The 26,845-nt window shown below is 61.0% G+C and overlaps 2 protein-coding genes across 2 annotated transcripts; both read left to right on the forward strand.

Moving 5' to 3' along the window:
• The first annotated feature begins 619 nt into the window (after positions 1-619).
• AARS1 (alanyl-tRNA synthetase 1) lies at positions 620-22,201 on the forward strand. Its single transcript, XM_054397173.1, has 20 exons — positions 620-763; positions 2,101-2,289; positions 3,283-3,428; positions 5,480-5,671; positions 5,840-5,984; positions 7,708-7,853; positions 8,481-8,589; positions 8,669-8,819; positions 10,802-10,926; positions 12,281-12,425; positions 13,179-13,357; positions 14,392-14,505; positions 15,042-15,248; positions 16,083-16,267; positions 16,714-16,822; positions 17,627-17,740; positions 17,935-18,054; positions 18,565-18,651; positions 20,026-20,139; positions 22,016-22,201. The coding sequence occupies exons 1-20, from the start codon at positions 620-622 to the stop codon at positions 22,199-22,201; spliced, it is 2,907 nt and encodes a 968-aa protein (XP_054253148.1).
• Positions 22,202-22,397: 196 nt separating this feature from the next.
• Positions 22,398-23,219, forward strand: EXOSC6 (exosome component 6). Its single transcript, XM_054397182.1, has one exon. The coding sequence runs from the start codon at positions 22,398-22,400 to the stop codon at positions 23,217-23,219; it is 822 nt and encodes a 273-aa protein (XP_054253157.1).
• The last annotated feature ends 3,626 nt before the right edge of the window (positions 23,220-26,845 follow it).

The following is a 26,845-nucleotide window of genomic DNA, read 5'->3' on the forward strand; positions in this document are numbered from 1 at the left end:
GCTCCAGGGAGACCTCAGAGCAGCCTTCCAGGAACTGAAGTGGCTCCAGGAGACCTGGGAAGGGACTTTGGCCAAAGGCTGGGAGTGCCAGAATGAGGGACAATGGCTTGGAGCTGGGAGAGGGGAGACTGAGACTGGAGATGAGGAAGAAATTGTTGTCAGTGAGGATGGGGAGAGACTGGCACAGGTTGCCCAGGGAGGCTGTGGCTGCCTCCTCCCTGGAGGTGTTCCAGGCCAGGCTGGATGAGGCCCTGAGCAAGCTGTGCTGGTGGGAGGTGTCCCTGCCCAGGGCAGGGGGCTGGCACTGGATGAGCTTTGAGGTCCCTTCCAACCTAACCCATTCACAGGATATTAGGGATTTGGAAAGGACCTCTGGAGATCTTCCAGTCCAACCCCCCTGCCAGAGCAGGACCATAGAATCCAGCACAGGTCACACAGGAACACATCCAGATGGGTCTTGAAAGTCTCCAAAGAAGACTCCACAACCTCCCTGTGCAGCCTGCTCCATGACTGCTGATGTCCTTGCTCAAGCTGACAGCACCCAAGAGCCTCACTTGTGGTTGTTCCTTCAGACTGCCCCAGGGACTTGCTGTGTGCAGCTGTGGTTTGCAGCTCCAGGATGGAAGCTCCGCTGACAGCTGCCCAGATCCGGCAGCGCTTCATTGACTTCTTCCAGGCCAACCAGCACAGCTATGTGCACTCCTCCTCCACCATCCCCCTGGACGACCCCACACTGCTCTTTGCCAATGCTGGCATGAACCAGGTAGGAGTCCTCTGCTGCTGTGCTCCTTGTAGAATCATAGAGTTGAGTTGGAGAAGCTCTTTCAGCAACTCCAGTCCAACCATTCTCTAACCCTACCAGGGCTGGGGCTAACCCATGGCCTTCAGCACCACATCTCTGCCTCTCTGAAACACCTCCAGGGATGGGCATTCAATCTCCTCCCTGGGCAGTCTGGGCCAGGCTCGGAGAACCCTTTCAGGGAAGAAGTTTCTTCTCCTGTCCAAGCTAAACCTACCCTGCTGCAACTTGAGGCCATTTCCTCCTGTCCTACCTATGTTACTGGTTGCAGCTGCAAGCTGTGAAGCTCTGCAGAGCACTTGTGGCAAACTTCATCTGCCTTCTGCTCACCAAGAGGTGGTTGGTGTGCTGCAAGAGGTTCCTGTGCCTGCGGGGCTGGCTGTGCAGCCATGGGGACACTGTCAGCCTCCCTCCCATGCCCCTTTGGACCACAGCTTGTCCTGGCAGGGCTGACTGATGGCATCTTTAAAGCATGGTTGCTGACACGGCTTTGCTGGAGGGCAGGACAGAGCAGCCACTGACAATTTGGGTTCTGGCAGCTGGGAGCCTGCCTGCTCTGAGGCCCTTTGGCAGTGGCACCATGAGCTAGACACCATGTCCTGTTCTGCTCTAGCTTGTGCCAGTGCAGGCTGGAGAGCAGCTCTGGGGGTCCTGGTGGCCAGAAGGATGCCCATGAGCCAGCAAGGTGCCCTTGTGGCCAAGAAGGCCAAGGGCATCCTGGGGTGCATTAGAAGGGTTGTGGTGAGTAGATCCAGAGAGGTTCTCCTGCCCCTCTGCCCTGCTGAGGCCACATCTGGAATATTGTGTCCAGGTCTGGGCCCCTCAGGTCAAGAAGGAACTGCTTGAGAGAGTCCAGCCCAGAGCCCCAGAGCTGCTGCAGGCAGTGGAACATCTCCTGTGAGGCTAGGCTGAGGGAGCTGGGGCTTGGAGCTGGGAGCAGAGCAGCCTGAGGGCTGCCCTCATGGCAGGGCTGGAGCCAGGCTCTGCTCAGGGATGGCCAAGGACAGCACAGGGGGCACTGGGGGCAAGCTGGAGCAGAGGAGGTGCCATGGGAACAGGAGGGAAAACTTTGTCCCTGTGAGGCTGCTGGAGGCCTGGAGCAGGCTGCCCAGAGAGGTTGTGGAGTCTCCTGCTCTGGAGAGCTTCCAACCCCCCCTGGATGTGTTCTGTGTGCCCTGCCCTGGGTGATGCTGCTCTGGCAGGGGGGTTGGGCTGGGTGATCCCCAGAGGTCCCTCCCAACCCCTCCCATTCCGTGTGGGCCTCCCTGCAGCCCCTGAGTGGCCTCTGCTCTCCCCTGCAGTTCAAGCCTATCTTCCTCAACACCATCGACCCCTCGCACCCCCTGGCCAGGCTCTGCAGGGCCACCAACAGCCAGAAGTGCATCCGGGCAGGGGGCAAGCACAACGACCTGGACGACGTGGGGAAGGATGTCTACCACCACACCTTCTTTGAGATGCTGGGCTCCTGGTCCTTCGGGGACTACTTCAAGGTAAAGCAGCCTTAGGTGCAGCTCCGCACCCCCTGCACCCAGGTACACACCTCTGAGCTCAGCAGCACAGCTGGCAGGGAGGAAGGAGAACCTCTGGGCACTGAGTGGGTTCCCGAGGTGCTCCCTTTGGAGCTTGGAGGCTGCCCTGAGCCTGCAGAGTGCTCTTGAGAGGAACTGGCTTGGGTTCACAAGGCTGGATGCATGAACTCTGCCTGGTTTGGAGCCTTCAGGCAGAGGTTGTGGCTGCCCTGAAGCTGTGGGGAGTGGTGCTGTGCTGTGGTGCTGTGCTGTGGCACTGTGGGGGACCTTCAGCAGGAGTGGTCAGACTGAAACCCACAGAACCAATGGCTTGGGTTGGAGGGGCCTCAAAGCTCAGCCAGTGCCAACCCCCTGCCATGGGCAGGGACACCTCCCACCAGCTTGCTCAGGGCCTCATCCAGCCTGGCCTGGAACCCTCCAGGGAGGAGCCAGCCACAGACGTCCAGGGCAACCTGTGCCAGTGTCTCCCCACCCTCACTGTGCAGAACTTCCTGCTGATGTCCAACCCAAATCTGCCCTGCTCCAGTTCCAAATCATTGTCCTTCATCCTGTCACTCCCAGCCCTTGGCAAAAGTCCCTCCCCAACTCTTCTGTAGCCTCCTTCATCTTTGTGGCCTGCTCTGGACCCTCCCCAGCAGATCCAAGACTCACTCCAACAAATCCAGATCACTCCCAAGCTCCTTGATAGATGATCAAAGTCAGAAGGAGGATGTTAAGAATACAGAAGAGCAGCAGAATTCAGTGGCTTTTGTGGGAGTTATGGCCACGGCAGGGTTCACCTGGCTGTACCTGCAGAGCCCCATGAGATGCTTCTTGTGCCCTCTTCACTCCCTGTCCTACTTGGCCTCTTCCTTAGTTCCAAAGCCTGGAGGTCTTTGGCTGTTCATTCTCTGATCCCCACTCTGCTTGCTGGAGAGAAGCTCTCCCTTGCTGACCTCACCTTTCCTTCTGCAGGAGCTTGCTTGTAAGCTGGCCTTGGAGCTTCTGACCAAGGAGTTTGGCATCCCTGCTGCCAGGCTCTACGTCACCTACTTTGGTGGCAATGAGGCTGCAGGCCTGCAGCCAGACCTGGAGTGCAAGCAGATCTGGCTGGACTTGGGGTAAGGCCTCTAGCTGAGCAAGGGGCACCTTGGGGGGCACTAACCATAGGGGGGTGGTGTGTGAAGTATGGCAGAGCAGATGTGGGGCACAGAGGGTGTCTGCAGGGTGGGGGAGCTGCAAAGCCAGAGGGAGGAACTGGTGTTAGATGGAAGAGACTTGGGAGCTTGTCACAGGATCACAGAATGGCTCAGGATGGAAGAGACCTCAGAGTTCATAGAATCAGTCAGGGTTGGAAGGGACCACAAGGATCATCCAGTTCCACCCCCCCTGCCATGGGCAGGGACACCTCACGCTAGATGGGGCTGGCCAGAGCCTCATCCAGCCTGGCCTCAAACACCTCCAGGGATGGAGCCTCAACCACCTCCCTGGACAACCCATTCCAGGCTCTCACCACTCTCATGGGGAAGAAATTCTTCCTCATCCACTGCAACCTCCTGCCATGGGCAGGGGCAGCTCTCAGCCAGGCTCAGCTGCTCCAGGCCTCATTCAGCCTGGCCTGGAACACCCCCAGGCAGGAGGCAGCCACAGCCTCCCTGGGCAGCCTGTGCCAGAGTCTTACCTCCCTCACACTGAACAACTTCTTCCTCAGCTCCACTCTAACCCTGCTGTGCCTCATCTCCAAACCATTCCCCCTTGGCCTGGCTCTAGACCCCCTCAGCAAAAGTTCCTCTGCAGCCTTCCTGCAGGATCCCTTCAGGTCCTGGCAGGCAGCTCTGAGGTCCCCCTGGAGCCTTCTCCTCTGCAGGCTGCACACCCCCAGCTCCCTCAGCCTGGCCTCCCAGCAGAGCTGCTCCAGCCCTTGGAGCATCTTTGTGGCCTCCTCTGGCCTCACTCCACAGCTCTGTGTCCTCCTTCTGCTGGGGACAGCAGAGCTGGAGGCAGGACTGGAGGTGAGGTCTGAGCAGAGCAGAGCCCAGGGGCAGAATCCCCTCTGCTGCCCTGCTGCCCACACTCCTGGCTGCAGCCCAGGACATGCGTTTGTGTCCATCTCCTGTGTAAGATGAACATGAGGAGAGTCATGCTGGGTCTGCCCAGCCCAGGCTGCTGCCTCTGCCAGCAGCTAAGGTGATGCTCTTCAAGGAAAGCAACCTCCTGCAGCAGGACAGCTGAGGGGGAACCTGCTGGCAAGCAGCTCCATGGAGAAGCAGCTGGGAGTGCTGGGGGACAGCAAGTTCCCCATGAACCAGAAATGTGTCCCTGAGGGCAAGGCCAGGGGAGTCCTGAGCTGCATTCAGCAGAGTGTGGTCAGCAGGGCAGGAAGGTTCTCCTGCCCCTCTGCTCTGCCCCAGTGAGACCACATCTGGAGTCTTGGGTCCAGTTCTGGGCTCCCCAGTTCAGGAGGGACAGGGAAGTGCTGGAGAGAGCCCAGGGGAGGCTGCAAAGCTGCTGAGGGGCCTGGAGCAGCTCTGTGAGGAGCAAAGGCTGAGAGCCCTGGGGCTGAGAGCCTGCAGAAGAGCAGCCCCAGAGGGGAGCTGAGCAATGCTCAGCAAGAGCTGAAGGAGCTGTGGGGGGCAAGAGGCTGGGGCCAGGCTCTGCTGAGTGGTGCCCAGGGACAGGCCAAGGGGCAGAGGGCACAAACTGGCAGCCAGGAGGTTCCATCTGAGCAGGAGGAGAAAGTTGTTTGATGTGAGGGTGCTGGAGGCCTGGAGCAGGCTGCCCAGAGAGGTTGTGGAGTGTCCTTGTGTGGAGAGCTTCCAACCCCCCCTGGGCATTGTGCTGCTGGGCAAGCTGCTGTGGGTGCCCTGCTGGAGCAGGGGGCTTGGGCTGGGGGATCCCCAGGGGTCCCTTCCAACCCCACCCTGCTGGGACTCTGTTATATTGGGCATCCAGGAGTGAAAATGGTGAGAGTGAGATGGTTTGAGCTCCTGAGAGAAGAGCTCCCTGCCCCAGATGGGTTCCCAGCAGGGAAGGAGCTGCACAGGCACAGTTGAGCCTCACAGCTGAGCTGCTCTCTGCTGGCAGAACCTTTGGCAGATGCTGCTCTGGTTTGGGGGATGTCCTTACCTTGCTTTTTGGTCACTCTTCTCAGAGTCTGTTCCTCTCCTTGCAGGCTGGCTGAGGCCAGGATCCTCCCTGGCAGCATGAAGGATAACTTCTGGGAAATGGGAGACACAGGCCCCTGTGGCCCTTGCAGTGAGATCCACTATGACAGGATTGGGGACAGGGATGCTTCCCACCTGGTCAACCAGGATGACCCCAACGTGCTGGAGATCTGGAACCTGGTGTTCATCCAGTTCAACAGGTGAGCCAGGCCTGCTTCCCTCCTCAGGCTGCTCCACTTTGGCCTTGCTGGGAATGTTGGAAGTGCCCCTGGGCATGCGTAGGGGTACTTCTGAAGCTGAGGAGGAGAGGTGGCACTGCAGAACCTCCACCTTCCAGCCCTCGTCTTTCTTCCTTGCTGCTCTTGCAGGGAAGCTGATGGCACACTGAAGCCTCTCCCTAAGAAAAGCATCGATACTGGGATGGGCCTGGAGAGGTTGGTGTCTGTCCTGCAGAACAAGATGTCCAACTATGACACTGACCTCTTCCTGCCTTACTTTGAAGCCATCCAAAAGGTATGAAGTGAGCAGATGCCTGGGCCCAGGGCTCTGTAGTCATAGAACCATAGACTGGGTTGGGTTGGAAGGGACCTTGAAGGTCATCAAGTGCCAACCCTTGTGTCATGGGCAGGAACACCTCCCACCAGCCCAGCTTGCTCAAGGCCTCATCCAGCTTGGCCTAGGAGCAGGCAGTGGCATCACAGAATGTTTTGGGTTGGAAAAGCCCTCTAGGATCATCCAGTCCAACAGCAACCCCCCTTCCTCTGAGCTGCGAGGGGCAGGAAGCATCCCACCCACCAGCAGAAATCCAGCTCTGGAAGCCTTCAGCCCCCTCCCCCTTGAGCCCAACCCCAGCCCTGCTCTGGACCTCAGTCTTCATCCAAACCCTCCTGTCTGTATGGACTCAAACCCTGGGTACTGGTCCTAACATGAACCTTAACCCTAACCCTGACATGAAACCTTAGCCCTATCCTCCAACCCTAAACCCAGTTCTAACCCTACCTAACTCCAAGCCTAACCCTAATGCTGACCCTAACTAACCCTAACTCTGAACTCTGCCTTTATCCCTGACCCTAAACTCTATCCACAACCCTAACCCCAACCTGCCCCTAATGTCAGTGCTGGACATGAAGCCAACCTGCTCCCAGCTCACACAGTCACAGACTGGTTTGGGTTGGAGAAGCTCTCTGAGATCATCCAACACCAACCCAACCCCACCATGGCCACCAAATCATGGCCCCAAGTGCCATGGCCACAGTTCTGCAACCCCTCCAGCCATGGGGACTCCATCACCTCCCTGAGCAGCCTCTGCCAATCCCTGACCACTCTTGAACCACATCTCCAACCTAAGCCTCCCCTGGCACAATTTCAGGCCATGTCCTCTCCTTCTATCCCCTGAAACTGGGGAGCAGAGCCCAACCCCCAGCTCGCTGCAGCCTCCTCTCAGGGAGCTGTAGAGAGCAATGAGGTCTCCCTTAGCCTCCTCTTCTCCAGGCTCAACTCCCCCAGTTGCTCCTCCCCAGCTTTGTTGCCCTTCTCTGGCTTACCTCCAGCTGCTCAATGTCCTTCTGGGAGTGAGGAGCCTCTGGGAACACATTCAGAAGGGTCTTGAAAGCCTCCAGAGCAGGAGACTCCATAATCTCTCTGGGCCTCTGCTCCAGGCCTCCAGCACCCTCACACCAAAGAATTTTCTCCTCCTGCTCAGATGGAACCTCTTGGGTGCCTGTTTGTGCCCTCTGCCCATCATCCAGACCCTTCCCCAGCTTTGTGGCCCAGCGCCAGCCCCTCAATGTCCTTCTGGGAGTAAGGACAGCCTGCTCTGCTCTGAGGACAGCCTGAGAGAGTTGGGGTTGTGCAGGCTGGAGAGGAGAAGGCTCCCAGGAGACCTTCTGGTGGCCTTGCAGGATCTGAAGGGGGCTCCAAGAAAGCTGGGGAGGGACTTTGGAGGGTGTGAGGGAGTGATAGGAGTCGGGGGGGTGGAGCAAAAGTAGAAGTGGGGAGATTGAGATTGGATGTGAGGAAGAAATTCTTGGCCAGGAGAGTGGTGAGAGCCTGGCAGAGGTTGCCCAGGGAGGTGGTGGAAGCCTCCTGCCTGGAGGTTTTTGCAGCCAGGCTGGAGGTGGCTGTGAGCAACCTGCTGTGGTGTGAGGTGTCCCTGCCCATGGCAGGGGGTTGGAGCTGGCTGAGCCTTGAGCTCCCTTCCAGCCCTGCCAGCTCTGTGACTCTCTGTGTGTGGCAGGGCACCGGCGCCAGGCCGTACCAGGGCCGTGTGGGGGCACAGGACACCGATGGCATCGACATGGCCTACCGGGTGCTGGCCGACCACGCACGGACCCTGACGCTGGCGCTGGCCGACGGCGGCCGCCCCGACAGCACCGGCAGAGGGTGAGGCTGCAGCGCCCCCGCCAGGCCGCCAGGGGTAGCGCAGGCTGCGGGGACAGCGCCGCTGACGGAGCCATGGCGTGGGTTGGGGGTGGGAGGTCCTTCCCCAGGGAGTTGTCTCCCAGCAGCTGTCCTCAACTGTCCTGCTGCAGGGGCAGGACCCTCCCCTTGCCCCACTTGGACTTCATGAGGTTCCCCTCTGCCCCAGGTCTCCCCTGGCCAGCTGCCTGAGGGTCCCCTCTGCCCCTTCATCCTGCTGCAGGAGGTTGTTCCTCCCCAGGGGCAGGACCCTACACTTGCCCTGCTTGAACTTTATGAGGTTCCCTCTGCCCCAGGTCTCCCCTGGCCAGGTGTCAGTGAGTGGCAACACAGCCTGAGGGGCTTTCAACCACTGATCCCAGCTTGGTACCATCAGCAAACTGGCTGAGGGTCCACTCTGTGCCCTCAAGCACACAGCCAGGCAAGGTGATGGGGCTGGAGCCTGGCCCCTCACCTCTGGCTTGCTACTGCAGAGAAAAGATGGAGGGAGAAGTCCCTGCTTGTGGTCCTGGGTGCTGGTGGGGGCTGCTGCTGGTGGGGGGCCTGAGAAGAGGCCAGGGCTGTGATGCCTGTGGCTCTGCTGTCCCACAGGTACGTGCTGAGGCGCATCCTGCGGCGCGCTGTGCGCTACTCCCACGAGAAGCTCAATGCCCCCAAGGGCTTCTTTGCCACTCTGGTTGATGTGGTGGTGGAGTCATTGGTGAGTCCCTGCCCTGTCCACTCTGCCTGCTCCTGGGGCTGGAAGGCTGCCTGCTGAAGGACTAATCTTGGGCCTGCAGGGAGATGCCTTTCCTGAGCTGAAGAAGGACCCAGAGCTGGTGAAAGACATTATCAATGAAGAAGAAGATCAGTTCCTGAAAACACTCATCAGAGGACGTCGCATCCTGGACAGGAAGATCCAGAGCCTGGGGGACAGTAAAACCATCCCTGGTGAGGCTGGGACCTCTGTCTGGGTGCTGCCATTCATTTGGGAGCAGGTCAGGGCTCAGCTGCACTGGGAGCTCAGACGTAGTGGGAAGGACTGGAGGGGTAGAGTTGGGGCCCAAAGTCAGAGCTGGGTCACCCACCTCTCCTCTGGCCCAACGTGGTGGTGTGAGCTCTGTGCTGCTGCAGAGGAGCTTTGGAGATGTTGATGTCCCTCACAGCTGTTCACTGTTGTTGTAGTTCAAGCTTTTCCCAGAGTCCAAAAGCCGAAAAGGAACAGATTTTAGGTTTTCCTCTCCCTTTTTCCTGGTAGTGTAAAAGCAAATTAGGCAGGAGAGAGGTAAAAAAATCATGAAAGAAGTGGTCTGAAATGGGTTTGGAAGTGAAAAAAAGTTATTTTTAACAAAATACATATATATAGCATTTGAGTGACAGGGTAGGTTACAAAGGTATAAGGAAAAGGGTAAATAGAAAATACAGAAAGCCAGGCCCAGCTGGCCTGGGATTCCCTTGCTACAGATGGATTCAGGTCTTCAGAAGTGCAGATGCAGCATGGAGGCCTTGCCACGTGGCAGCTCAGGAAGCAAGAGCAGCAGAGACCTTCTGTGGCTCAGGCAAGGCAGGAGGAAGAGAGTGACCTAAGAACATGGCCCCCAGGATGTGCTGGCCAGGAGGGGGGACTGGAACAGACCTTTGACCCAGGGCACCCCTGCCCCTGGGAGGGGGGAAGCCAAATCTCTCTGCCCACCTGGATCAGGTTTCTTTTTGTCCACCTGGGGGCTGGGTTCTTCTCAGCCCCCTCCAGGTGTAATAAAAATGTCTATTTTACCTATTTCATAATGAATATCTTCAAACACCACCCAAACTTATTTACAGAAGAAGTATTCACAGGTTCAGTTATTCAGGTGTGAGTGTTGCACTGTAATTTAAAGACAGTTAAATGATTTCAGCACAGATCTAACCTTTCCAACACAGCAATTCCAACTGGACACACAGCTGCTCTGAGCTGTGGTTTCCCACCCATGGGATTCTGTGGCAGATGGGATGGGGACTCAGGACCTGCTCCTCTGGTATCTTCCCAGATGCTGTGACTATAATTGGAGCAGTACTTGGCTCAGAGAGGGCTAAGGGCCTCTCTCTTGTTGTGCACAGTCTTCTGGGACTCAATTCCCTTGGAGCTTTTCCCCTTTCTGCCTTGGTCCAGGTGCAAGGCCTGGGTGAAGTTGTTGGTCTGCTAGGGCAGGTTCTTCAGCTGCTGCTCTGGCAGCATTTGGCTCTTGTCTCTGTGGTAAGCAGATCCTCAGCTGCTGCTCTGGCAGCATTTGGCTCTTGTCTCTCTGGTAAGCAGATCCTCAGCTGCTGCTCTGGCAGCATTTGGCTCTTGTCTCTGTGGTAAGCAGATCCTCAGCTGCTGCTCTGGCAGCACTTGGCTCGTGTCTCTTTGTGGTAAGAAAAAGGCCCAGATATAGTTGTTCTGCTGGTGCAGACCCTTCAGCTGCTCCTCCGGCAGCATTTGGCTCTGGTTGCTGCCTGGCTGAGCACAAGGCAAGCTGCCTGTCCTCTTGGCTGGTTTAAATCCTGTCCCAAGACAGTGAATGCCCTTTGATAACACAGGACCCTGCCAACTGGACCCAGGGGATGGGGCACAGCCAAACATGGCCAGGGGCACACACACAGTTCCCAGCTGTGTCTCAAAGCTAATCACACCTGGTCCATGTTTATCTGGACCCCAGGAGGTGTCCAGGTGTGCACACTCAGGGGTGCTTACAGTGCCAGTCACACCTGCTAGGTGTTTGCCTTGGCCATCTGCACCCCATCTAGGTTAGCACATTGGCAGCTGCTGAGCCGTTGTCTGGGGCAGGCCATGTGTGGGGGTGTGACCCTTCAGGACATCAGGGATGGGTGTAACCTGGCATGGTGCAGAGCCAGGGGGCAAGGGCAGGTGGTGGTGGAAGAGGGGTGGTGAGAGCTGTGCCCTTGTCCTGCAGGGGACACTGCCTGGCTGCTGTACGACACCTACGGCTTCCCTGCCGACCTGACGGCGCTGATCGCCGAGGAGAAGGGACTGGTGCTGGACATGGAGGGCTTCGAGGAGGAGCGCAGGCAGGCACAGGTGGGTGACAGGAGCATGGGCAGAGGGCTGGAGCTGCTCTCCTGTGAGGACAGACTGAGAGAGTTGGGGCTGTGCAGGCTGGAGAGGAGAAGGCTCCCAGGAGACCTTCTGGTGGCCTTGCAGGATCTGAAGGGGGCTCCAAGAAAGCTGGGGAGGGACTTTGGAGGGTGTGAGGGAGGGATAGGAGTGGGGGGGGGTGGAGCAAAAGTAGAAGTGGGGAGATTGAGATTGGGTGTGAGGAAGAAATTCTTGGCCAGGAGAGTGGTGAGAGCCTGGCAGAGGTTGCCCAGGGAGGTGGTGGAAGCCTCCTGCCTGGAGGTTTTTGCAGCCAGGCTGGATGTGGCTGTGAGCAACCTGCTGTGGTGTGAGGTGTCCCTGCCCATGGCAGGGGGTTGGAAGCCTTGGGGTCCCTTCCAACCCTAACAATTCTATGACTCTCTGAGCTGAAGCTCTATTTACAAGCAAACTACAACCCAGAAACTTGAAATGCAGTGAATATGTACAGGATATACAAGAGCTGTACAATACACATATATTTACCATTTATAAACATCACAGAAACTGCAGACCCCCCCTGGGTGGCTCCAGGGGACCCATTCACCTCTTCCCCCACTCCCTCCCTCCTTCCCATTACCTCACACAGGAGTCAGAACAGGGATCCCCTGGCAAGGCCACAGGAGAGAGGGAGAAGTTGCAAGCAGAAGCAACAGAAGAAGAAGAGAGCAAGAACTGTTTCTGCATGTGCTCTACATCCCATTAGCAAGCCAATGAATTCTATAGACCTGAGCATTATTTTCCTTTTACATCCAGTGGTAATTCATTTCCCTTTCAGGCTTTGCAGTCAGGATCTAGGCTAAAGCTCCCCCATCACTGCTCCTGCTCACCCCCCAGCGTGGGAAAGAGCAGGGCATGGCACTGCAGCTGTGGGGCATCTAGGGCTGGCTTTGCCTACTGCCACTCAAGCTCAGAGTTAGCAGAGTGCAGGGAGCATCTCCCTGTTGTCTTGGTCCAGACATGGAAGTTTGGGACTTCCCTGTCCAAGGAGCAGTGTCCAGGCAGGAGGGTGTCTCTCCTAGCATGCTGGCTGCAGCAGCAGCAAGTAATGGCAGTGAGCAGCTGGCTGGGTACCTAACCTGCCCTTGCTGGGCTCCACCTGCTCTGTCTGTGTGCTGGTGGCACAGGGACAGCTACTCTGAAGGCAGGGCAGGTGAGGGCACTCCAGCTCTGGCCCAGCCTCCCAGGACAGAGCTCTAAGCCCAGGAGCCCTCAGGGATGTGGGTGAGGGGCATAGCTAGGCTGGCACCCCGGGCTAGGCTGAGGTGGGTTGTCTCACCCTGGTGCTTGTTGTTGGCAGCTCAAATCCCAGAGCAAGGGTGCTGGAGGAGAGGACCTCCTCATGCTGGACATCTATGCCATCGAGGAGCTGAGGGCACAGGGGCTGGAGGTGACAGATGACTCCCTGAAGTACAGCTACACCTCGGACTCCAGCGGCACCTACGGTAGGAGACACTCCTCAGCAGCCTCCCCTGCTGCCAAACCTCCCCTGGCATGGACCTCCCTCAGATCACCCCTGGGCTCCCCTTTCCTGGGCTGTGGAGAGGGGAGTGGGATACAAGTGGAGGAGGGGGAGAGAACCCAAACTTTGCATGGGTCCAGGTACCTTGTTGTGAGGGGGCTCCTGCTCCCTGTGGATTTGTGTCTCCACACTGCCATCTTTGTTTTCCTCTGCTGCTCCTTTGCCAGGACCAAAGGAGACTGCAGGTTCTGCCTGCTCTGCTAGAGGGCCCTTGGCTCACTTCCGCCTGCTCCTCCTGCTGAGTCTTTGATTTAGTGGAGCTTCAGGAGTCTCCAGGCCTGCAGCCATGTGTGTGCTGTGTGGCTGTGGAAGGAAATGGCCATCCCTGCTGTGGAGAGCAGGGGATGAAAATCCCTCTTCCTTAGCTGACTGCTGCCTTAGCTTTGACTGCCCTGAGCCCCTGCAGAGGTGGCAGCTGCCCTGAGCCCCTGCAGAGGTGGCAGCTGCCCTGAGCCCCTGCAGAGGTGGCAGCTGCCCTGAGCCCCTGCAGAGGTGGCAGCTGCCCTGAACCCCTGCAGAGGTGGCAGCTGCCCTGAGCCCCTGCAGAGGTGGCAACTGGCATCAGTCTCTGCAAAGGAGGCAGCTGGCATCAGCCCCTGCCGGAGCTGTGCAGCTCTGGTGCCAGGTGGTGCCCGCAGGGCTTCCCCTGGCTGAGCCTGACTGTGTTCGGTGCCAGGCTTCGGCTGCCCGGTGGGCAGGGTGCGGGCACTGCGCAGGGAGAAGCGGTTCGTGGAGGAGGTGCTGAGCGGGCAGGAGTGCGGCGTGGTGCTGGACAGGACCTGCTTCTATGCCGAGCAGGGCGGCCAGGTCTACGACCAGGGCTACATGGTCAAGGAGGAGGACTGCCAGGAGGATGTGAGTCAGCCTGAGAGGCTTCTGCTGCACTTGGGGTCGAGGAGAAGGATCCTAGGATGTCAGGGGCTGGAAGGGACCTCTGGAGAGCTTCCAGTCCAAGCCCCTGCCAGAGCAGGAGCATAGAATCCAGCACAGGTCACACAGGAGCACATCCAGACAGGGCTGGAAAGGCTCCAGAGCAGGAGACTCCACAACCTCTCTGGGCAGCCTGCTCCAGGGCTCTGTCCCCCTCCCAGTGCAGAAGTTCCTCCTCCTGCTGAGGTGGAACCTCCTGTGCTGCAGTTTCCATCCATTGCCTCTTGTGCTATGCCAGGGCACAGTGAGCAGAGGCTGTCCCTGTCCCTTCCTGACCCTCAGCTGTTGGTAGATATTGATCAGATCCCTCTTAGCCTTCTCCGCAGACTGAACAGCCCCAGGTCTAGGCAAGCTCCAGCAGCTTCCTGTCCCTGGCAGCTCTCAGGCATTGCAGAGGTTTAATTTTTGGGGGTGCAGCATGGCCCACATGTCCCCAGGGTTTGTTCCCCTTGCTTCTTGGGGAACTGAGCTCTGTGCTGTCAGCAGAATGTGGTGGTGCTGCTGGGGTTGCTGTGGAGCAGGATGGTGCTGAGGTGGGAAGCTGAGGTGGGGAGCTCTCCAAGCTCTGCTGTGCCCCACAGCCATGCTCCGGCTCCATTTACTTCTCTGCTTGGCCACTCTGGGTGCTGTGCCTGGGGGCACACTCAGCTCCCCCCTGCCACACACCAGCCTGGGCCCCGCTGAGAGCTCTGTGCTGCCACCAGAACATGGTGGTGGTGGTGCTGGGCTTGCTGTGGAGCAGGAGGGTGCTGTGGAGCAGGATGGTGCTGTGCTGGGGAGCTCTCCAAGCTCTGCTGTGCCCCGTAACTGTGCTCCAGCTCCATTCTCTGCCTGGCCACTCTGGGTGCTGTGCCTGGGGGCAGGCTCAGCTCCCTCCTGCCACGCACCAGCCTGGCCCCCAGGTGGGAGCTCTGCAGCCCAGCCCTGTCCCTGCTCACTGGGGGTCTCTCTCTGCACAGAGGACAGAGTTCACGGTGAAGAACGTGCAGGTGCGGGGAGGATATGTGCTGCACACAGGGACCCTCTACGGCAGCCTGAGAGTAGGAGACGAGGTGCAGCTGTCCATCGACGAGGTGAGCCAGGCCAGGGCTGCCACCCCCTCCCCTCCTCGCCCTGGCCTTCCTTCCCCTGCTTGCCACTCTCAGGGCTGGCAGTTTGGGCTCTGTTCTCCCTGCACCATCGTGGCCCTTCCAGCCTGGCTGGTTCATGGCTTCTCCTGCTCAGCACCAGGCAGATAAGGCCCAGAGAGCTCCCAGCCAGGCCAGCTGGGTCTTGCTGAGCATGCCTGGGGGCAGAGCTGTGATGCTGAGGACCATGGTTTAGCTCCAGCCTGGCAGAGTTAGAGAGTGGTTGGGCTAAGGCCCTTACAGGGCTGGGGTCAGGATTGGGAGGCAGAGCTGTGGTCCTGAGGGCCAAGGTTTAGCTCCAGCCATGGCAGTTAGTGGTTGTTCTCAGACCCTTACAGGGCTGTTGCAGGCAGGGATTTTGCTGCCTGCTGAGCTCGTTTGGGTTTCTGCTGGAGCCTTGAGTTCACCTCCAGCCCTGCTGCTGGGGGAGGTGTTGGCTGTGCGGTGCCAGGACTCCATCTGCTGTGGCTTCCCCTGCGCAGGCCAGGCGCAGGCCGGTGATGAGCAACCACACAGCCACCCACGTGCTGAACTTCGCCCTGCGCACAGTGCTGGGGGAGGCAGAGCAGAGAGGCTCCCTGGTGGCTCCTGACCGCCTGCGCTTCGACTTCACTGCCAAGGCTGCCCTGACCACCCAGCAGCTGAAGGAGGTGGAGAGCATTGCCAACCAAATGATCCAGGAGGCCAAGGTGGGCACAGCTGCCAGCCTGGTACAGGTGGGGAGATGGAGCCTGAGTGTAGTCACAGAGTCCCAGCAGGGTGGGCTTGGGAGGGACCCCTGGGGATCATCCACTCCAACCCCGCCCTGCTCCAGCAGGGCACCCACAGCAGCTTGCCCAGCAGCACAATGCCCAGGGGGATTGGAAGCTCTCCACACAAGGACACTCCACAGCCTCTCTGGGCAGCCTGCTCCAGGCCTCCAGCACCCTCACACCAAACAACTTTCTCCTCCTGCTCAGGTGAACCTCCTGGGTTCCAGTCAGTGCCCTCTACCCATCATCCAGACCCTTCCCCACCTTTGTTGCCCTTCTCTGGACCTGCTCCAGCTCCTCAGTGTCCTTCTGGGAGTGAGGAGCCCAAACCTGACCCCAGCACTCAAGCTGTGTCCTCCCCAGTGCCCATTCCAGAGGCACCATCTGCCCTACTCCTGCTGCCCACACCATTGCTGCTCCAGGCCAGGCCACTGATGCCCTTCTTGCCCGCTTGGGCACTCCCTAGGCCCATTCTCAGCTACTGCCAACCAGCACCCCCAGGTCTTTCTCTGCTGGACACTTTCCAGCCACTCTACCCCCAGCCTGGAGCACTCCTGGGGTTGCTGTGACCCAAGAGCAGGAGTGTGAGAAGTGGTGTCAGGAATTCTGGGGATGGGGAACATCTGAATGGCTTTGGGACCCCTGCAGCTCAGCAGACCCCAGCTCAGGCTAGGCACAGAGCTTCCCTCTGTGGGTCTAGGGGAGCAGTCAGGGCTGCCCAGAGCTGCAGGCCCTCAGCCCAGGCTCTTACCCTCCTTGCTCTCCTTGTAGCCTGTGTATGCCAGGGAGTGCCCCCTGGCAGCAGCCAAGGCCATCCAGGGGCTGAGGGCAGTGTTTGATGAGACCTACCCCGACCCAGTGCGAGTGGTGTCCATCGGGGTGCCAGTGGAGGAGCTGCTGGCTGACCCCTCCGGCCCCGCTGGCGCCACCACCTCCGTCGAGTTCTGCAGCGGCACGTGAGTGCCAGGGGGTGCTGTGGGCATGGCCAGGGCACAGCTGGGGTGCTGGGGATGAGCTGCTGTCAGGTTGCCAGTCCTGGGTCAGGAGGCTCTGCAGGTTGTCCCTGCCCACACTCAGCCCTTGCCTCTCTGCTGTCCCTGCCCGCACCCAGCCCTTGCCACCCTTCATCACTGCTGTCCCTGCCTGCACCCAGCCCTTGCCACTCTGCTGTGCCTGCCCATGCTCAGCCCTTGCCATCCTTGCCCACTGCTGTCCCTCCCCACACCCAGCCCTTGCCACTCTGCTGTCCCTGCCCACACCCAGCTCTTGCCCCACTCCCTCACTCCCCTGTGTGCCTCTGGCTCTTCCTGCCCCTCCTGGTGCTTGCTGCAGCTCCCTGGAAGGGTGGATTTTGTTGTTTGATGCTGAGGAGGCTCTGAGTGCCCCTGTGCCTGTTGCCCAGGCACCTGCAGAACTCCAACCACGTTGGTTCCTTCGTCATTGTCTCAGAGGAGGCCATAGCCAAGGGGGTCCGCAGGGTGGTCGCTGTCACCGGGGCCGAGGCTCGGAAGGTAAAGGAAGCAGGAGAGGTCCTCCCTGCACACCAGCCCGGGGGCCCCCTGCCAGCCTCCCTTCTCTTCCAGTCTGGCCTGTTGGCATGCTTGGTGGCACCAGGGAGGAGTGTCTGAGGGACTCAGGAAGGCAAAAGCTGTGCTGGAAGCCCCTGGCTCTGCTCCAGCTGGAGGAGAGAGCTGGGAGGGGAGGGAGGAGAGGGCTGGGAGGGGAGGGGAGGGCTAGGAGGGGAGGGGAGGGCTGGGAGGAGAGGGCTGGGAGGGGAGGGAGGAGAGGGCTGGGAGGGGAGGGAGGAGAGGGCTGGGAGGGGAGGGAGGGGTGGCTGGGAGGGGAGGGAAGGGAGGGCTGGGAGGGGAGGGCTGGGAGGGAGGAAGGAGAGGGCTGGGAGGGGAGGGAGGAGAGGGCTGGGAGGGGAGGGCTCAGGCTGTTGTTAGAAGGGTCTGGGGGGGTGCCCGAGGTAGCTGTGGGCTCAGCTCAGGTTGCTTTGCAGGGCCAGAGCTCTCCACAGCTGTAAGGCTGGCAGGAGAGAGTGGGTAAGGCTGAGTCCAGCCCTCTGCTGCAGGGTGACAGGGACCTTGACCCTGGGCTGCTGCTTTCCTAGAGCAGAATAAAGGCCTTGCTGTGGTCTCCTCTCTTTGGAGGATCTTCTTCTGGCAGAGAGGGAGTCCTGAGGCCTCGTCTGTTCTGGCTGGGCTGCTTCCCAAGGAGTCCCTGAACTCCATCCTGAGGCTGCAGTTTTTTATTCCTGATGGTGGCCCAGAGCCCAGTCCCTGCCCACCTTAGCTGGGGTTGTGTCCTGCCAGGCCCTGCGGAAGGTGGACAGCCTCAGGAAGCTGCTGGTAGCCCTGGAGGCCAAGGTGAAGCTGCAGACAGCTCCCAACAAGGATGTGCAGAAGGAGATCACTGAGCTCAGCGAGGTAAGGAGGGCAGCAGGGAGTGGGACCTTGACTGGCAGCCCTGGGTGGTAGGGATGGGGCCCAAGCTCAGCTGCCTGTGGGTGCTGCCACTGGGGCAGGAGTTTGCTGTGCACTGCTGGTCGAGGCTCATGGCTGTGGGGCAGCATCTCCTGCAGTGGAACCCTTCACCCTCTCCACCCCATGGTGTGTTGCAGTGCCTGGCCACTGCTGTCATCCCTCAGTGGCAGAAGGATGAGCTGAGGGAGGCTGTGAGAGGCCTGAAGAAGGTGATGGACGACCTGGACCGAGCCAGCAAGGCTGACATCCAGAAACGAGTGAGCAAGGGGGCAGGGCCTAGGGGCTCCTCCTTGGCACCCCACTGGTGCCTGCTATGGAGGGGAGCTCCTCCTTGGCACCCTACTGGCGCCTGCTGTGGAGGGGAGCTCCTCCTTGGCACCCACTCATGTCTGCTGTGGAGGGGAGCTGAGCTGTGGGGGTGTCCCTCCTGCTGCCTGGGCATAACTCCTCCATGCCTGTGCCCTGTGGTGAAGCCTTGGCAGTGCCCTGGAGGCTGGGCTGCCCCTGCCCTGGTGTTGCCCATGGCTGCAGCTCCTTCCTCCTGGATCCCATGGGATTTTGCCAGCATTGCTGCCCTGCAGGCCAGGCACCTGCCTGCCACCACACTGTGTTCCTGTCTCCACAGCATGAGGCTGCTCCAGGCTGTGCTGGGGATGTATTGGAGCACCTTGGAGGCCTCTGTAGCTGCAGGGAAAGCCTCCTCAGGTGGTTCTGGTGTCCACACACACTGTGTGTGTGCTCCAGTATCTTACCACTCCATTCCTCAGGTGCTGGAGAAGACCAAGCAGGTCATTGAGAGTCACCCAAACCAGCCACTGGTCATCATGGAAATGGAAAATGGAGCCTCAGCAAAGGTATGGGAAGGTCCTCCACAACCTTCCCCGTGCCTGAGGAGCAGTTGGGTGCCCTCTGCTCCCCTCAGGAGGCTATGCTGGGTTATCAAGCTGCCTCTCTTGCCACCTGAGCAGTGGGCAGTGAAGAGGGAGAGGAACACTGGACCCTCTGTGTCCTACTCCTGGACTAACACAGGGGTTTGCAGGGCTGGGTGGGGTCTGGACCATTGGCTGAGCTTCCAGAAGTGGTGGTGGGCAGGAAGCTCAGTAGGATTCACCTTGTGTGCCAGTTGGGATCCATCCAGCAGCAGTCACAGCAGGTCAAGGAACTGGGAGGAGCAGCTCTGGCAGGCCATGGAGGTTGTGATGCTTTGGGAGCAGTGTCCTGGGCTCTGTGTGTGGACAGGGTTGGGCCAGAGAGCTGCTCCCCAGCCCCTGGGCACTGGTGTGCCAACAGGACTGGGAGGGGTGGCTGACACCCTGCCAGGCTGAGCTGGCACCCAACAAGATCAGGCCAGGCTGAGAGCTGGGCAGAGGGAATGTCATGAGGCCCAGCAAGGACAAGAGCAGAGTCCTGCACCTGGGGAGGAGCAACCCCAGGAACCAGCACAACCCAGGGGTTGTCCTGCTGGAAAGCAGCTCCATGCAGAAAGGCCTTGGAGTGCTGGTGGGCAGCAAGTTCTGTATGGGACAGCAAAGTGCCCTTTGGGGCCAAGATGGCCAAGGGCATCCTGGAGTGCAGCCATGAGAATGTGGCCAGCAGGGCTGGGGAGGTTCTGCTGCCCCTCTGCTCTGCCCTGCTGAGACCACAGCTGGGATGCTGTGTCCACTTCTGGAGAGACAGAGACCTGCTGGAGAGAGTCCAGGGGAGGCTATGAGGATGCTGAAGGGCCTGGAACATCTCTGCTGTGGAGAAAGGCTGAGAGCCCTGGGGGGTGTTTAGTCTGGAGAGGAGAAGGCTGAGAGGGATCTGATCAATGTCTGTAAATAGCTGGGGGGTGGGTGCCAGGATGAAGGTGCCAGGCTCCTAGGGGTGGTGCCCAGGGACAGCACAAGGACCAACAGGGATGAGCTGGAAAGCAGGAACAATTTATTCCCCCAAAAGGCTTGCCCAGGGAGGTGGTGGAGTCCCCATCCCTGGAGGGCTTTCAAAGGCCTGGAGCTGTGGTGCTGAGGGCCGTGGGTTGGTGGTGCCCTGCCCTGGCAGCGCTGGGGTAAGGCTTGGGCTCTGAAAGGTCTCTTCCAACCCGAACCCTTCAGTGATCCTGAGCTCCGGGGTGCTGGGTGGGGCAGGGGTGCTGGGAGCTGCTGGCAGGGGCAGTGCCAGTGGGAACCCTGCTGGCTCTGGGGGTGCTGGGCAGGGCTGGGTGCTCTGAGGCTGCTCTGCTCCCACAGGCCCTGAACGAGTCCCTGAAGCTCTTCAAGACCTGCTCCCCCCAGACGGCTGCCATGCTCTTCGCCGTGGACCCTGAGGCTGGCAGGATCACCTGCCTGTGCCAGGTGCCCCAGGTAACGCCAGCTCAGTGCCAGGTGCCCCAGGTAAAGCCAGCTCAGTGCCAGGTACCCCAGGTAACGCCAGCTCACTGCCAGGTGCCCCAGGTAAGGCCAGCTCAGTGCCAGGTACCCCACGTAACGCCAGCCCTGTGCCAGGTGCCCCAGGTAACGCCAGCTCAGTGCCAGGTGCCCCAGGTAATGCCAGCCCTGTGCCAGGTGCCCCAGGTAACGCCAGCTCAGTGCCAGGTGCCCCAGGTAATGCCAGCTCAGTGCCAGGTACCCCAGGTAACGCCAGTTCTGTGCCAGGTGTCCCAGGTAACGCCAGCTCTGTGCCAGGTGCCCCAGGTAACGCCAGCCCTGTGCCAGGTGCCCCAGGTAACGCCAGTTCTGTGCCAGGTGCCCCAGGTAACGCCAGCCCTGTGCCAGGTACCCCAGGTAACGCCAGCTCTGTGCCAGGTGCCCCAGGTAACACCAGCCCTGTGCCAGGTGCCCCAGGTAACACCAGTTCTGTGCCCTCTCCCTCAGCCTCTGGGCAGTCACCATCTGCCAGCACACAGCCAGACCTGCAGAGGCACTGCCCTGGTGCCTGGGGTCCTGATACCAACCGGGAGGGTGGCTGACACCCCCCAGGCTGTGCTGCCAGCGCTGGAGAAGCTGAGAGCTGGCTGCAGACAAACCTCATGAGGCTCAGTGAGGACAAAGGCAGGGTCCTGCCGCTGGGGAGGAATCACAGCAGGCACCAGAGGCTGCCCTGCTGGAAAGCAGCTGAACGGAGAAAGGCCTTGGAGTACTGGTGGGCAGCAAGTTCTGCATGGGACAGCAAAGTGCCCTCGTGGCCAGGAGAGCCAAGGGGGGCCTGGGGAGCTGTGGGGGGTTGAAATTCTCCCCAACATTAAATTTGCTAGAGCAGCTCAGTTGGAAGCAAGTGAAGCTGTACCTGGAAGCAAATGCACACTCCCCAAGGAGATGCAGTGAATATGTACAAAGTGTGCAACGTTCACAACAGTTACAGGGATTTACAATCAGCCAAAATCCAGGGGAGCTAAGAGCTTCTCCCTGCCCCCCTCCTGACCCCCCTGGTCACAAAGGGACAAGTGAAAGAGCAGAGAGTTGTAAGAACTTCGTTGTGAGCGCTTGCAGCCCAGAGAGCCAAGGAGAGCCTGGGCTGCAGCAGGAGAAGTGTGGCCAGCAGGGCCAGGGAGGGGATTCTGCCCCTCTGCTCCACTCTGCTCAGACCACACCTGGAGCTCTGGGTCCAGGTCTGGAGCCTCTGTTCCAGGAAGGCTCTGGAGGGGCTGGAAGGTGTCCAGAGAAGGGCCAGGAGGAGGAGCAGAGGGCTGGAGCTGCTCTGCTCTGAGGACAGCCTGAGAGAGTTGGGGTTGTGCAGGCTGGAGAGGAGAAGGCTCCCAGGAGACCTTCTGGTGGCCTTGCAGGATCTGAAGGGGGCTCCAAGAAAGCTGGGGAGGGACTTTGGAGGGTGTCAGGGAGTGATAGGAGTGGGGGGAATGGAGCAAAAGTAGAAGTGGGGAGATTGAGATTGGATGTGAGGAAGAAATTCTTGCCCAGGAGGGTGGTGAGAGACTGGCAGAGGTTGCCCAGGGAGGTGGTGGAAGCCTCCTGCCTGGAGGTTTTTGCAGCCAGGCTGGAGGTGGCTGTGAGCAACCTGCTGTGGTGTGAGGTGTCCCTGCCCATGGCAGGGGGGTTGGAGCTGGCTGAGCCTTGAGGTCCCTTCCACCCCTGACAGTTCTGTGATTCTGTGATGGCTGGCCTTTCTCTCCTCCAGAAGATCCACCTGGAAGAGCTTTGTCCTGCTGGTGCAACCTCTTCTCTCGCTGCTAGCAAGGTTGAGGTCGAGCTCCCTCTTACTGTTGCTGTTTCTCTTCGTCCCCAGGAGGCCGCCAACAAGGGCCTGAAGGCCAGCCAGTGGGTGCAGGAGGTGTCTGCCCTGATGGACGGCAAGGGCGGGGGGAAGGACGTCTCGGCGCAGGCCACGGGCAAGAACGTAGGCTGCCTGCAGGAGGCTCTCCGGGTGGCCACGGACTTTGCCCAGCTGCGGCTCGGGGAGCTGAAGAACTGACGGTGGAAATGGGGGCTGGGGTTCCCGGCACCCCCCCAGCCTGTCCCCTGCCTGCTGCCTGAGCCCCTCCTCTGCACCTCAATAAAGCTGCTGCCCTGCGCCCTGCCTCGGCTTTGCCTGCGGGGCGGGACGGCTGTGGCTCCTCCTCTTCCTCTGCCCCTTCCGGCGTTCCCGTCGCGTTTCCCCTGCGCCCGGCATGCCGCTGGATCACCGCCGCGTCCGGGGCCCGGAGGAGTCGCAGCCGCCGGAGCTGTGGGCGGGGGTCCTGCAGCAGCAGGAGGAAGAGGATGAGGAGGGCGCAGCCCCGCGGGACCCCTACGCCCTGCGGCCTCTCTTCGCCCGGGCCGGGCTGCTGAGCCAGGCGGAGGGCTCGGCCTACGTGGAGCTGAGCGGCGGCACCAAGGTGCTGTGCGCCGCCTGGGGCCCGCGGGAGGCGGCCGAGCCCGGAGCCCCGGCGGGAGGCGGGAGGCTGCTGTGCGAGTTCCGGCGGGCGCCGTTCGCGGGGCGCGGCGCTCGCTGCCGGCCGGGCTCGGCGGCGGAGCGGGAGGCGGAGCGGGAGGCGGCGGCGGCTCTGCGGGAGGCGCTGGAGCCGGCGGTGCGGCTGGCTCGGTACCCGCGGGCGCGGCTGGCCGTCAGCGCCCTGCTGCTGCAGGACGGGGGCTCGGCGCTGGCCGCTGCCATCAGCGGCGCGGCGCTGGCGCTGGCGGACGCCGGCGTGGAGATGTACGACCTGGCGGTGGGCTGCGCCCTGTGCCGCGCCCCGGGGCCCGCCGGCGACTGGCTGCTGCAGCCCGGCGAGGCCGAGGAGCGCCGGGCCGCCGGCCGCCTCACCCTGGCGCTGCTGCCCGCCCTCAACCAGGTGTCGGCCGTGCTGGGCGGTGGCGAGGGCGACCCCCCCGACGCCTGGGCACAGGCCGTGCGCCTCGGCCTCGACGGCTGCCACCGCCTGTACCCCGTGCTGCGGCACAGCCTGCTGCGGGCTGCGCGCCGCCGCGGGGCGCCCACCGGCACCGCCTGAGCGCTGCCGCGGGGCCCCCACCGGCACCGGCACCGCCTGAGCGCTGCCGCGGGGCCCCCACCGGCACCGGCACCGCCTGAGCGCTGCCGCGGGGCCCCCACCGGCACCGGCACCGCCTGAGCGCTGCCGCGGGGCCCCCACCGGCACCGGCACCGCCTGAGCGCTGCCGCGGGGCCCCCACCGGCACCGGCACCGCCTGAGCGCTGCCGCGGGGCCCCCACCGGCACTGCCTGAGCACTGCCGCAGGGCCCCTAACACCTGCTCATCGCCGGTGCACCATCCAGGCTCCCCTCCATGCACTCTGGAGCTGGCCTGCGTCTCTCTTCATGCTCCCAGAGGCCTTCAGAGCCAGCCTGATCCACACTTCATGCTCCCAGAGACCTCCAGAGCCAGCCTGATCCATACTTCCTGCTCCCAGAGACATTCAGAGCCAGCCTGATCCACACTTCCTGCTCCCAGAGACCTTCAGAGCCAGCCTGATCCACACTTCCTGCTCCCAGAGACCTCCAGAGCCAGCCTGATCCACACTTCATGTTCCTGGAGACTCCCTCAGAGCTACCAACGCAGCCTTTGGCCCAAGAGACCTTCCCAAGGGCACCAAACTCTGCATCCCCACCACCACCAGCTAGCCCCAGAGCTGCTCTATGCCTCCTGGACATCCTGGAGGCTGTGTGAGGAGCTCCTGTGCTGCAGAAGCCCCCTCTGGAGTGACCCCATAGGACTGATGGAGCCTCACACTGTCAGAACCCCCCTGGCATGGCCTCCATGCTGCCAGAGACTCCCTGGGGGACCCCATGCCAGTGTGGCCCCAGCGCAGGGGCTGAGTCCTTCCCACTGAGGTGCCCACCGTGCCCCTAGGTGCAGGCAGGGACTCTCCATGGCTCAGACCTGCTGCCCCCACAGTGCTGAGTGTGTCAGGGGGGGTCCTGCTGGGTTGATTTTTCTCATAAAAGTTTTCTGAAGGAGGCTTCTGAGTGCCAGGCTCTGCTGGGGCCTCTGCTGGCAGAGCTGGAAGGATGCACTCGGGGTGAGCAGCTGCTGGACACTGAGGTCAGAGAGGCATCAACTCATGGACTGGGTTGGGTGGGAAGGGACCTCCAAAGGCCACCCAGTCCAACCCCCCTGCAGCCAGCAAGTTTAGGGCTCACAGCCACCACCAACCTGACCTGCAGTGGTGCCAGCCAGGGGGCAGCTCCCACCTCTCTGGGCAGCCTGGGCCAGGCTCTCCCCACCCTAGGGTCAAACATTTCTCCCTTCTCTCCACTCTCAATCTCCCTCTTTCAGTTCAAACCATCACCCCTTGGTCTGTCTCCACAGGCCCTGCTTCAAACTCTGTCCACAGCTTTCTTAGAGTCCCAGCACTGCAAGGCCACCAGAAGGTCTCCCATAAGCCTTCTCCAGGCTGCCCAAGCCCAACTCTCTCAGCCTGGCCTCACAGCAGAGCCCTGCCAGCACTGCTGTGGCCTCCTCTGGCCCTGCTCCACCAGGTCCCTGTCTGTGCTGAGGGCTCCAGAGCTGCCCCAGCACTGCAGGGGAGGTCTCAGCAGAGCACAGCAGAGGGGCAGAATCCCCTCCCTGCCCCTGCTGGGGATGAGCCCAGGGCATGGCTGGGGCTGGGTTGGCAGTGCTTGGTGCCAGCTCCTGTCCAGCTTTGCACCCCAGCATCCCCAAGTCCTTCTCCTCAGGGCTGCTCTCCAGCCCTGCATCCCCAGCCTGGATTGATGGAGAGGTTGCCCTGCCCCAGGGGCAGCAGCTTGCCTTTGGCCTTGTTGACCCTCATGGGATTCACCTCCTGTCTGCTCCCAGAGCCCCCCAGGACCCAGGTCTGTGCCAGGTGGCACACAGGAATGGGGGACCCCAATCACGGGGTGGGGGGGCTTCAGGCAGGGAAAAAGCTGCCTGGGAGCCAAAGGACCAGAGACAAGGACCAGAAATTCTTTGTCTCCCCAGCACAACAGAGTCTCCCCAGGGCAAGCCAGACACAGCCAGAGCCCACCAGGAACACAGGGACCTGGAACAGGGGACACCTAACTGGGATGCAGCACTGGGGGGGCACACTGCAGCTTCCCTGGGCACAGGAGCCCTGGCAGAGCTGCTCACAGGAGCACTTCTGCCCACAGACCTCAGCTGTGGCCCTCAGCAGCTCATGGGAAACCAGGGAGGGAGGACACTGGGGACAGGGGGGACAGGGAGCAGCTGGGTCTGCATCACCCCAGTGCTGCAGGTAGGGCTGGAGCTGGGCTCAGCACCTCCCCTCCAGCCCCAAGTCCCACTCAGAGCTGTACTGGGCTGGTTCCTCCTTCCCGTGGCATCGTGGGGGGAGGCTGGGCAGCTCCAGAAGCCTTCCCAGGCTGCACCCAGGGTTGTGCCTCCATCCCATGGCATCATGCCCTCTGAACCAGTTCCAGGAGGGGTCTGAAGGCTGGTCTGGAGTGTTGGGATGTGACCTATGCCATAGGGGCTGGGAGCCCCAGGGTGCTTTCTCTGCACCCCACAGCAGCCTCTGGGTGGGGGGGAGCTGGCATGCAAGGCAGCCAGGTTTTGGGATGCCCCTTTGGGATACACCCTGGGGCCTTCTGCCCTTTCCCTGACCACCTCTGCTTATCCCCGGGTCTGAAGAGAGGAGGAGGAAGAGAAGCAGGGCACTGGAACACAAAGACTTCCCTCACTGGCATCTGGCAGGGCTGGCACATGGAGCTGGCAGCCCCAGAGGAGACAGGAACACAGGGCAGGAAGGGCTGGGCACGCAGGGAGGTCATGGCCCCCAGCCCTTCTGCTGGCTGCCCTCAGGGTCTGACATTTGGTTCTTCACCAGCCAGGAGAAAGGCAGAGTGTGGCTGTCCCCCACTGTGCCCCAGCAGCAGGGCCTTGCCTGGCACAGGTTGCCCAGGGCCCAGCTGGGCGGTGGGGGTGTGGGACCAGCAGCTTTGGCAAAAGGAGTTTGTGGTGCAAAGGGGTTTGCAGCCTGGGCTGCTGCTGCCTGTGAGCCCTGGGGCCTGCTGCAGGGGGCTGGGGACTGGCACAGCTTCACAGATGGCATCAAGTTGGAAGGGACCCTCCCAGGGCATCCTGCCCAACCCCCCTACAGGCAGCAGGGACACCACCAGCTGCAGCAGGCTGCCCAGGGACACAGCCAGGCTGAGCTTGAATGGCTCCAGGGATGGAGCCTCCAGCACCTCCCTGGGCAACCTGTGCCAGTGTCTGCCCAGCCTCCCTGGGCACAACTTCCTCCTGAGCTCCAACCTAACTCTGCCCTGCTCCACTTCCAAACCATTGTCCCTGGGCCTATCCCCACAGCCCCTTCTGAACAGTCCCTCCCCAGCCTGCCTGCAGCTCCCCTGCAGAGCTTCAGCTGCAGCTCTCAGCTCTCCCTGCAGCCTTCTCTTCTGCAGGCTGCACAGCCCCAACTCTCCCAGCCTGGCCCCACACCAGAGGTTCTGCAGCCTCTGATCATCTCTGTGGCCTCCTCTGGACCCTCTTCATCACCTCCAGGTCTCTCTTGTGCTGGGGTCTCATATCTGGCCCCAGCCCTGCAGGTGAGGTCTCCCCAGAGCAGAGCAGAGGGGCAGGATCCTCTCTCTCCAGCTCTGGCCACACTGCTTTGGATGCAGCCCAGGCTGCCCTTG

This window comes from Indicator indicator, chromosome 42 (genome assembly GCF_027791375.1).
Source record: "Indicator indicator isolate 239-I01 chromosome 42, UM_Iind_1.1, whole genome shotgun sequence".
NCBI lineage: Eukaryota > Metazoa > Chordata > Aves > Piciformes > Indicatoridae > Indicator > Indicator indicator.